Here is an 11,299-nt window from a genome sequence, read left to right on the forward strand (position 1 = left end):
CCACCATTTGAAAGGTTTTTTTTAACTGCCCCAACAAACAAGAAAAAAGATGAGGGAAGAAGTCCGTGTTTGTTAGCGCATTTAGAGAACCCTTAAGGGGCCCTGCAACACTTTTTCAGCATGGTCAGTAAACGCTGCCGATCGGTAGTCGAGGCTCCTGAGAACGCGTGAGTCAAACATTATAGTGCAGCACGCGGCCTGGAATTTAAAATCAGTTCTCAAAGTCAGCTAAATATCGTTGCCTCTTCTCACGACAAATGATGCCATAAACCCAAATGACCACACCATAAACCCAAATTCCATGGCCATTAGCAGATTTGAGCATCATGATATGCATAGTTACCGTGGCCGCCACAGGATGCCGCCACGTGCCCCCGCGCACTCGCGATCACACTGAAACCAAGCTGCATGTTCGAAGAAAAAGTGAAAAGAAAGTGCTTAAGGTCATGATGCGTGCTGACAAAGGGACGCATCTTCTTGCCCCCTTGTCATCCCTCTCCCTTCGTAGCTTTCAGTGCGCTCACTGGTTCGAAAGGAGAGAGAAAGAACTTAAAGGGTGTGGCAAATCCCTGTCATTCCGCTCGTACTTGACAGATTATAAAAATTTTTGCGGCAGTCGATTCGTGAAGCAATAAGATCTTTTAATGAAGCCATTAGACGATTATTCGGAAAAGTGTTGCAGGGCCTCTTGGAGATGAACGTCAACCAACTAGCCCACCTTGGTCCTGTGCATGCCACTAATGAGAACACCCCACTGAAACCCAGTGCCTCATTGCGATTGACGAAGTCTGTGCATAATTTCACTTATTAAAGCCGCTTTTCCTGAATGTCAGGTACCTTCTTATGTGGCAAAACACATTGATTTGCATGGTCAGAGCCTGCGTAACTGGCTTGTTGTAGACGAACTCGTGTGCAGGAGGGTTAATCTGTGGGAAGTGTGAGCAGGAATTGCGAGCTCATGCCACCATCTAGGGATGAGGAAGAAAAAGAGGTTTTGATTGCCGAGGATGTTGAAAGTATGTGCAGCCTAGATAGACGTAGTTCATGTGTTTGACCGTAGGTGTGCTCACAAGGTTCCCCGTAAGGCGGGGGGAGGAGGCAAAGACCCCTTCCCTATTGGTCAAGTCAAAAGACAGCGTCCTTCACAATAGATAAAAAAATGAAAATGAGGCGATGACACACTTCTCACAGTGGCCTGTTTTTGGTCTCTGGGTTTCCGGGAGTAGAGATGAGAGATGAACAGTTCTTGGAATGCAACATCAGGGGCATTTGGCTGCCATTATCGCCCAAAACCTGCGTAGTGCCATAATCCCGCTCTTTGAACAATGATGGGATAGGTCTGACTGAGGAACGGTATGGGGCAGACTTTGCACCCCCCCCCCCCACCCTCCCTCTCGGCCTTCTTTGTGCATACGCCCATGTGTTTGACGCTTGTGAAGCAGTTGATGCAGTCGTGATGTCTGGAGTTAGTCGTACGCATTTGTGTTTGAGTCACACTTGCTCACAGTATGCGCACTTGTTCTGCGCATGCAGGTGCATACCCCGCGGGTGTGTGCATACACCACAGCCACGGCGGGCGCAGGTGCAATCATCGCAGGCCACGGGTGAGGGCCAGACGGTTGAAGAAGCAGTCCTGCGCTGTGATTGGATGCAGCAACACGCAGTCGAAGCGCAGGCGTCTAATGGCGGGACTGTGTCGCGAGCATAAGGGGCCCAGGCGCAAGTGCAAGTGCGGTGTCTTCAACTTTCACCACCCTCCGCCCCTGTGGGAGCACCACCATGACTGGAAGGTGGCGCTGTCCCTACCTGATAATCAAATCAACACCAACATGTGGGTTGGTACACTTTCTGTTTTCAATGTGGAAAAGCAGTTGATCATGCGAAATTGGTTTAGTTGGGGTGAGTTATAATTGCTCGCGACCATTAGTCTTAGTTTGGATGCACAGTAAAAAATCCCAAGTGACTAAAATATATCTGGAGTACTCCACTAAGACATCACTCGCAGTTCTTGTGCTTGGAGAGTGTAATTCGCTGTATGAAACAGGTACTATCGCGCTCAGTATGAGCTACATCACGCGAGCGCGTGGCCGAGCGCTCTGCAAAGTTGTACAGTGGCGCCAATCATGGCTTATTTTAAAGTTATCGGGAGAGAGTTTGGCTGTCCCTGCGAGCACGCATCGCCTCCACTTGCTTTCACTCTCGCCCTCGTTTTGCCCTGCGGTGATATCAACCTCGAAAATGTTAACTTCGAGGGTAAGAGCAAGCAAGTGGGGGTGATGCGCGCTCGCACGAGCAGCCAAATTCTCTCCCTATAACTCGAAAATAAGCCATGATCGGCGCCACTGTACAACCTTGCAGAGCGCTCGGCCACGCACTTGCATGATGTAGCTCATACTGAGTGCGATAGTACATACATTCTTTCGGGCACAGCTGCAGACAGCCTAGTTCATCAGTTCGTAGTTTGCATTTGTTGATGTACAGTTGGCGTCGAGAGTTCGTGAACCATGTCTTCCGAGAGAGCACTGCAACCTACTGCGTAAATATTCGGATTTGGAGTCTGAAGTGCAGTTGATAACGACCTAAGAAAAAATACAAGTTGCATCATAGCCGTCACTGCCCAACCCAAGGAGAATTGGCATAGACACTCTGTTCAGTTACCTCTGCTCATACTTTTGATGTCGAGCACTTCTGCTTATTCAAACGTAGTTATTTTTGCCATAAAGATACACTTTTCTATCGCTTATTTGAGTTAGAAAACTTGAGCGTACCACAAATTTTGTCACGAATTATGACATCCATGTACAATTCAAAGACTTCGTTCTAACATGAACCAGGTTTTAAGGGCAGTACGCCTGAAGAGATAGAGCACCGCGTCCCAACGCTGCCATTTATTCCCGCGAAAGAACCAAGATCTTCGTGCCACGCGCCGTTTCTCGTCTCTCTCTTCTAGCGCGTGCTATGTTTTCTATTATTAACAATCCATACTCAGTGCAATGAAAAACTTTGGCCGAAACGATGAGCCTTCATTTTCAATACATCAGCAGAGAGAAAGTGCTTTTACTTCAAACGGAAACTGGCGCTGACCCGACCATCTTGTAGAGGTCAAGACCCAGGGGTGGAACTTGTCTCTTCCTTTTTTTTTAGGTCGTAACCGACTGTAGTGTGTCAGAACTACTATCATAAAATCCCGAGCAAGCGCCCCCCTCCTTTTTTTGGGAGATTTGAAATATGCAGCAATGACCGAGAAAGTGCCCCCCCTCCCTCCCTTCCCGCCACTTTCACTGTATCATTCACTGTTTTTATTCACCCGACGAGGACGAATAAAGGCAGTGAATGCATGCGTATTCAATAAATCAATTCATTGAAAGCATGCGGGGCTTTTCCGCCGCCATCTTGAATTTTGATCCGAAGCCGAGCAAAGGCCCACCTCCAAATCTTGTCAGATTATGTTTCACCGCAGGGGGTTGGGGGGTGCTTGCTCGAGATTTTATGGTATGTATTGTATGGGGGTTTTGTGAAGTGCTCATAAATTCTATGCTTTTCTCAGATCCCCCAGTTTACGAACTTTCGACACCAACTGTGCACATATACAAGACGTGGGCATGATTTTACTACTTATGCCTTATTTGTGTTCTGTTACCAGTCGTACTTACTTCACTGAATTCATCGGCCCTTCTAAAGCTCAGAGCACGAATCAAGCAAAATGTTAATTGCATACCTGCCAGCCCTTCCAATTGTACGGGCACGGTCATAAATCTCCCAAAAAACAGCGCTAGCGCCACCGCGAAAAGAAATTATTATAAGCAAGGACATCAGTTCTAAGTTTTCTTCCCGTGTACTTAGATTTAGGTGCACGTTAAAACCCAGGTGGTCAGAATTTCCGGAGCCCTCCACTACGGCATCTCTCATAATCATGTCGTGGTTTTGGGATGTTAAACCCCAGATATCATCATCATCATCTAAGATTTCTTCTTGCGTGCGGAACGCTTATCTCACCTTCACCGCAGTACATTGGTGTCATGTGGAAAAGTGCATTAATATTGGCAAGGGGCTACTAGCTGTCACAGCACACAGCAGATTCTTTAATTGTGCACGTGGGCATGCACCATATAATACCAGTATGACCACAATTGTCAAAAACATAACTTGTTATCATATTTGTTAATGACGTCGTTGCAGCCCTGAGAAAAAGTAAATTAATACGTACAACAGTTTTCTTCTGTTGCATTCCCTCCCTCACCACCCCCGTTCTATGAATCTCCCAAATATGATCTCACCATTGGCAGGTATGTAGTTGTAAACTATTGTTTCTGCAAGTCAGTATTTTGATATAGTTTATTTACACTATATCATTTATACTATGTCATTATTTCCGTATAGTAAATTTCATTTGTATATTTCAGACAAATTGTGTCCTAGAGTTGACTGCAGTCGCATGCATGTGCCAACACACTCTACAGTGCATGTTGATTGCGTGATTATATGTTGCTTTCAGGTGTGCTCTGTGCACTTCGTTGACGGCAAGCCAACATCTGCAAATCCAATACCAACGCTACGCATTGGTCACATTAATCAGGTAGGTGTACCATTGCATCACCATTTCAGATTAGGCAGCCTTAGTTTACATTTTAGCTCGGCAAAAGTCAAGCCAGAGAATTCCATTCAGCTTGGCTGGCATTTTAAATCGTGAGCACAGTACAAGTGCACGTGTAAAAAAAGGGAAAGCTTTGGAAACTCGCTGTAGGTGATTGGGCAGTTTCAGACAGTGAAGCATTGAAGGATCGGGTAACACTGTTGAGTTACTGTATAGACCATTTTATCTAGTGCATTGTTCCTGTGCATATCGTGGCGTGCACGAAACTACAGTTGAAACCCACAATAATGAAATTGCTCAAGAGCGAAATTCTCATGACAACGAAATGTTTTCCTGTCCGTGGCGAACGCCCTAGGATTCAATGCATCACACACTTGTCGGCAACGAAATTTTGATGAACTGCAATCCTGCAACGAAAAATGATGCGACGTTTTTTGCCACACATTTTCTGCTCGTGCAAGGTTAGCATTTTTCGAAATGTTCTCAAACGCCTTTGCTTCACACTTAGTTTGCGAAAAACAATTGAAGTTTGAAGCAAGAGAATGGATCAACTTATGGGATGTGTTGGACGGTTTCAATGCGATTCAGCCGTTCTGCGGATTGCGCGATGGTGTTGTCGCAATGGACAACTTGCTGTGTAGTGAAGGAAGATCTATGTGTTTGCTATATATATATATATATATATAAGTCACCTTTTGTGTCACTATAGTGGTCGCGTTACAGTAGAGTAAATACGGTATATATATACATATATGCCGTAATTACTCTATCGTAACGCGACCACTATTGTAACACAAGGGGCGACTTTTCATTGCGTCGAGGTAGAAAAAAATTAAACAAAAATAAGAGAATTGTGTGCAACATTGCACTTTTTAGACAACTTGAATTTTGGTAATTTCGGTATTCCGTTGTAACACGAGAGTTGACATCAGGTAGCAGAAATCTGGAAATAATTCACGTTACATTCGAGTAAATATGGTACACACACGGGCCAAGGGTCTACGAGACCAACTAACTGAATTTCAGCATCAAATTTTTGTTTTGCTGACTATTTCCTTATTTGTACTGTGTTACATTGTGGTAATGAAATTCTCGTGATAGCAAACTTTTTCGTTCCCTGCTGATTTTGTTGCTGCGGGGTTCAACTGTATACCCGTTGAAATAACTTTTGTCTGCTCTTGTTGCGTGTGTCTAAGTGGGCGCAGTTTGATAAGTAGAGTGCACACAAACGCTCAGGTTGTGCATCTAGACGCTGCTTCTTTTGGAGGGAGGCAAATGCCACAATAGTGTGGTGAAGGCGGTGACGATACAAAGATAGTACTTCCAAATTTAAGAAAGGTGTAAAGAGGAAGAAGTCACAAAAGCGCTGCATTAAAGAAAAAAAGACACCGAGTTAATATTGCTAATCTCAATCAGTGCTTTTCTACGTCCTGCCTTTTGACGTCGAAACAATATTGAGCAGTGCCATCTATGACAAGGCAAGGTTAATTTCACGGTCGTACTAGATTGTGGGAATGTTCATTGTTGTAAACGAAGTAAGCGTGCCTTGCTAAAGTCGACTGACCTTTCTCGGTGGTTTAGTGACTACAGTATTCTTGCGCTTAGCATGAGAGCACGAGTTTCTCAGCCATGGCGGCTACATTTTGATGGGGGAGGGGGTGGTGAAATGCAAAAAAAAATCACTAGAGTACGTGTATTTAGGGGCATGCAAACGAACCCCAGGTGGTCAAAGTTAATCTGAAGTCCCCCGCTACGTAATGCCTCACAATCATGTCTTAGTTTTGGGTCATGAAGTCCGAAATTTTTAATGTTTCTTTGCAGTTTGGGGTGCTTGTGTTTGAGGTGGTGGCGTCTGCTTGGTGCGATTTGAATTCTTTCACAAGGGACTGGTTCACTGAGATCTACTGCTGGCATTACCTCAACATTGCAGGAATTTTTGCTGCCAATGAAATAGACAAAGCACCCAATGCACTATGTACTTAAGCCTATCAGAGGTCAATTTTTTATTTATAAACATTTATTCGATGGATATGCCCACTGCCTATTGCAACATCTGTACTATAGCTTGCTTGGGCTGTGGTTTAGCAGTAATGTGTCTTTCAAGAAACATTGAAGATGATTTTAACCTCATGGTCAGCTGTTTACTTCCAACAAACGTTCAAACTGTGCTTTGTAGATACTTTATGCAGCTATTTCATTGGATATGGTTGCTGATAACAGTGCCAACAGCAGCTTTTGTTTTTATTCAGTGAAGCATGATGGCCATTGGCCAAGATGTATCTGTTCTTGCTCATAATTGGTGTCGTCTAGAAAAATCAGAAATGTCCTTGCTGTTGCTGCTGGTATTTGGCGCTGCTTCTTTGCATCAATTGTGGACAGCGCCGTTGTTGTACGAGTCTTATATGTGTTCATCGTCTGTGTTTGCGTACAACTGTGCCAAAGGGGAATTCATAAGCAGTGCAGAAAAGACTCCACTGCCTAGTCTGTGCGAGATTTGTGCTTCAAATCACTGTAGAGTCTCTGACCGAGTCGTGGCCCCAAGTTTCTCGTCGTAGCATTAGTTGCTCCTCACTGGAACAGTCTTATAGAAGCTTCACGAGGTTGTGCCTTTGCTCACAATTCAAAGAAGCATCCGGAAAAATTTGAAATGTGGTGCGTCGCATAGTGCACTGAGCAATGTTAATGTTTTGCTTCGTAGGCTATAAGAAAAAAATACAGCAGCTAATTTCATACCCACAGTAGGTACGAATGTTTAAAAAAAAAACTTGGGGGAGGGATCATGACAGCCGAAGATCGCCTGGGGTGCTTCATGGTATCAAGCAGGCACTGCCAGTAAGCTATCGGAGATTGTGTTGGTTTCCGCTGATTGTGAGCTACATATTCTGCACGCCCCGCAGTGTGGGGCTGCATATTCTAGAAGGCCCAAATTAGCAATCCGTATCGCAAACATTATTGCCTCATGGTGAAGACATCCCTGGTGCAGATGACAAAGTTAACCAGACGAAATGTTCATAGCTGTAGCTGCATTTAAAGGGACACTAAAGAGCAAAACGATTTTTTCTCATATTAGTAAAGTAGTCTTTCACGATACCAAAAACACCACGCTTGCTGCGAGAAGACGCTTAGTAAAGCGAGAAAACGTGCAAAAACAAAATGTGGGTGGCGACGCCACCTTGAAGTTTCTGCACCATTTGCCGTGACATCACATGTTTTGATGGCGCCTACTAGGGACTACGTAGTTCCTAATTGGTAAAAATGAAGTGCATTGTCCTCTGAGAAGGCCATAGACTTAACATACCAAATTTGGGGTAATTTTGTTGAGCCAATGGTGCCAAAATACGATAAATACACTTTGAAATACGTGACGTCACGCGGGGAGATTTCGGCGCGAAATTTAAAAATGAAACTTTGAACTTGATTTTTCTCCTCTATTGATAAACCTTTGATGGCGAAAGTAACGACATTAGAGTTCTCAGAGTACAATTTATCGATCTAAACCGATTCATTGTTTCTCTTTAGTGTCCCTTTAAAGCCCAGCACAGTCCATAGCACAGTCCACAGCACATTACACATCATCATAGCTATGTCCACTCGTAGATTCAGGGTCTCTTTTAAAGGTCTTTGATCATTCCTGTCCTGTGTGAGCTGAATTGGTCAGCATAGGCCATCATTAATCGTTCCTTGTGTGCAGGGTGTGCAAACAGCCCAGCTGGTACGGAATTCGTCGGACAGCTGGACCTGGAAAAAAAATGTTTCCACGCAGAGGTCCGGCCCTACAATGTGCACAGCCATGTGCCAGGCCGGTGAACAGACTGCCGAATTCTTTAGGGACAATGCCACTCAGTGGGAAAGGCCGTACGAGGAAGTGCATGCGGAACACTCGTACGCCGACATGAAGTGGTTGCTGGAATATACGTCGCTGAAGTGGTTGTTGAGAGGCGAACAGGCTGATTCAGAATAGTGAATTGTCGGTCTCGTTGGTTCAACATCTCGCAAAAAGGAAATGCATAAACAGTGAAAGGGACTGCACTGACTACACTTGGTTAGAAGGTAAGAAAAAATACCAGCTCTGCCCACAGAATCACCGGTGCCTGCCCTTCACCTGTGAAGGACTGTCATGCTAGCTGGTTTCTGCTCAAACCGTAAATACACTGAAACCTCGATATAACGAACACGGATATAACGGAATATCGGTTATAACGAAGTAAGTGAAAAATAGTCTTGGAATACACACAGTGTTAGGAATACACGTTTATTACGAATTTTCAGATATAACGAAGTTATTTTTGTGCAATATGTAACTTCATTATAATGAGGTTTGAGTGTATTTTTTCTGGGCTAATATAAATGCCACGCATATTAAGAGTTAAAGGTTTTGTCTTCACTGCTTAAAACATTACATTGGGATGGCCAGCGATGTCAAAATTCCTGATGATTGACCAGGATGTTCAAGTTTCCGACCTGAAACCAGCAACACAAACGTGTGTCTCTGTGGGAAAGTCAACAATCTGAAACACTGGAGAAGTGCTTGACATTATTAATGGAGTATGTGCTATTGGATGGAGCATTTATGCAAATTCTCTGTGGAAGGGAAAGTGATGGCTGTGGGTGGAGCTAACATTTTTTCTTAAGTTTTAAGTGACTGTAGTCTCATACTTCAGGACTGCTTCGGCGCTCCCTTTTGCAAGGTGCTAAACCAGTGTGCCTGCCCTGATGGGTACGCTGCCAATGTGAATATGTGCTAAATGTATTTACTTGATGTAATTATAGATCACTACATTTTTCAAGTAAAACACGAGCTTATATGCACTCGAGTTTCATTACAGCAAAGTTTCATCCATCATGAAAATATCCTCATTATATTTAAAGTTCGTCATAAGCATACATAATCATTACATGTGAGAAACATTTTTCTACTTTGTCAAGGAACATGGACATGCTACTTCATTCCATCCGTGTTTGTTATATCAAAGTTTCACTGTGCTGTGTGCAGTCTTCACTGCAGTGGTTGACACTTAATGAAATGTATGCTGTGATCATGGCAGGAACAACCTTTATACCTAATGGCCAATGGCCAAGCTGCGGTTGCAGATGTTGGCTTGATCTGTACCGTAAATATTCTTGAGGGCACAGCGCACTTCGATTGAAGTGCTTCCACGGGACCTTGCACCAACATTAGTCCCAACCACCGTGAGTTGCACATTTACCGTTGCATGCATGTCTGCAGCACTGAGTGTATCAACAGTAAGAACACATCGGCACAGGTCAGGTTGTTACGCATTAGACACTTTGATAGCTGCGAAAGAGAGAGTGCAGCTGACAGAGGAAGAGTGATTTACTGACTGTGATCTTTAAGAGCAGATTGCTTTTCATCTGCTCTTAATAATGAATAGTAATGATCTTTAAATATGGAAGCTGCTCGGTTCTTTCAGGGAAATCATTAGTACCGCGGCCGTAGCCATGCACAAGGTTCGCCATTGGGGGGAGGGGGGCAAGTTTTGCCACAGCCCGACCCCCCCCCTCCTCGTTCGTCGAGTATGAAAGAAAATAAGCAACATGGATGCAAACATGAAAATTAAGCAATGACATGCTTGTCACAATGGCCGGCCTTTGGTCCTCGGCTTTCAAAGGGTAAGGGTAAGAAGTAAACTGTTCTCGAAACGCTACATCAAGGTGGTTGCAGGCATGCCATATCGGAGGGTTCCAGAAAGTTTGATCACCTGGGGTTATAGAGCATGTATTTAAACCTAAATACTTGGGTATCAAGCGTTTTGCCTCCATCAAAGTGTTGCTGCCGCGGCTGGGATTGAACCCGTGACTTTCAGGTCAGCAGCCAAGCACCGTAACCATGTGTACCACCTTGGCGGCTAATTCTGATTTTCTAAACTCAGCGCTTCTACTCTGTTCATTTTTTCTTATTTATACAAACTTGCAGGCCTTATATTAAAATAGCTGCTTCCTACAGTCACTACAACTTGACTCTGTTTTAAACACAATAAACGTCACTGAAATTGGTCGAGCAGTTTTCTCTTGAAAGCTTGTCTACGTTCTACACAAAGGTGTAGCCAGCTGTGGGTGGGTACAACTCCCCCCCTTCTCTCCCTAAAATTTTCAGTTTGTATGTCTACATGTGCATACGCATGGATATAAAAAGGAACCGTGCCCACCCCTCTCGCCTTTGAAGTCCTGGCTACACTCCTGGTTCTGCATGTTCTTAAATAAGCTTCTTTGCTGAGCGTAGTACCTGGTGTGCAACTACTGTGTACATTCTGCTGTTCCTCAACTGAAGATGCCGACCTGTTGTGCAGTCCTTGTGCGTGTATGTATGTGTACATAGCTTTTGAGTGAATTGTTCCTTTTTGTTCATTTCATGTTTGTTAGATATGTTTAATAAACTGATAAGATGCCTTTGGAAGTGTTTTGCTGGGAAAACAAGTATGTCTATATGCGTAGTGCCCGTATTTCTGTGCATTCAGCCTGTGAATAATTAAGCAAGTGCGGGAAGGACACAGCAAATGCGAAGTATGACACTGGCAGATCATAACTGTCATACTTCTCAAAGGGACGCTAAAGAGGAAAAAAATGTTTTTTTTCTCGTATTAATAAATTATTATGTCACATAGGCATGCGCAGGGTTCCCTATCAGGGGGGGGGGAGGCGAAGGTTCATCGCAGCGGCCCCCCTTTACTAAATCAAAGTATGGGG

The 11,299-nt window shown here is 44.2% G+C and overlaps 1 protein-coding gene across 3 annotated transcripts in view; it reads left to right on the forward strand.

Moving 5' to 3' along the window:
* Positions 1-10,997, forward strand: part of LOC119405097 (uncharacterized) — a 43,458-nt gene extending 32,461 nt beyond the window's left edge. For all 3 annotated transcript variants that reach the window (XM_037671883.2, XM_037671884.2, XM_037671885.2), the window contains 3 exons: positions 1,534-1,835; positions 4,496-4,576; positions 8,286-10,997. In XM_037671883.2, coding sequence (XP_037527811.1) covers positions 1,534-1,835; positions 4,496-4,576; positions 8,286-8,555 — 653 coding nt within the window. In that variant the 3' untranslated portion in view covers positions 8,556-10,997. The remainder of the gene's footprint in view (positions 1-1,533; positions 1,836-4,495; positions 4,577-8,285) is intronic.
* Positions 10,998-11,299: the final 302 nt, after the last annotated feature.

This window comes from Rhipicephalus sanguineus, chromosome 9, assembly GCF_013339695.2.
Source record: "Rhipicephalus sanguineus isolate Rsan-2018 chromosome 9, BIME_Rsan_1.4, whole genome shotgun sequence".
In the NCBI taxonomy this organism is placed as follows: Eukaryota; Metazoa; Arthropoda; class Arachnida; order Ixodida; family Ixodidae; genus Rhipicephalus; species Rhipicephalus sanguineus.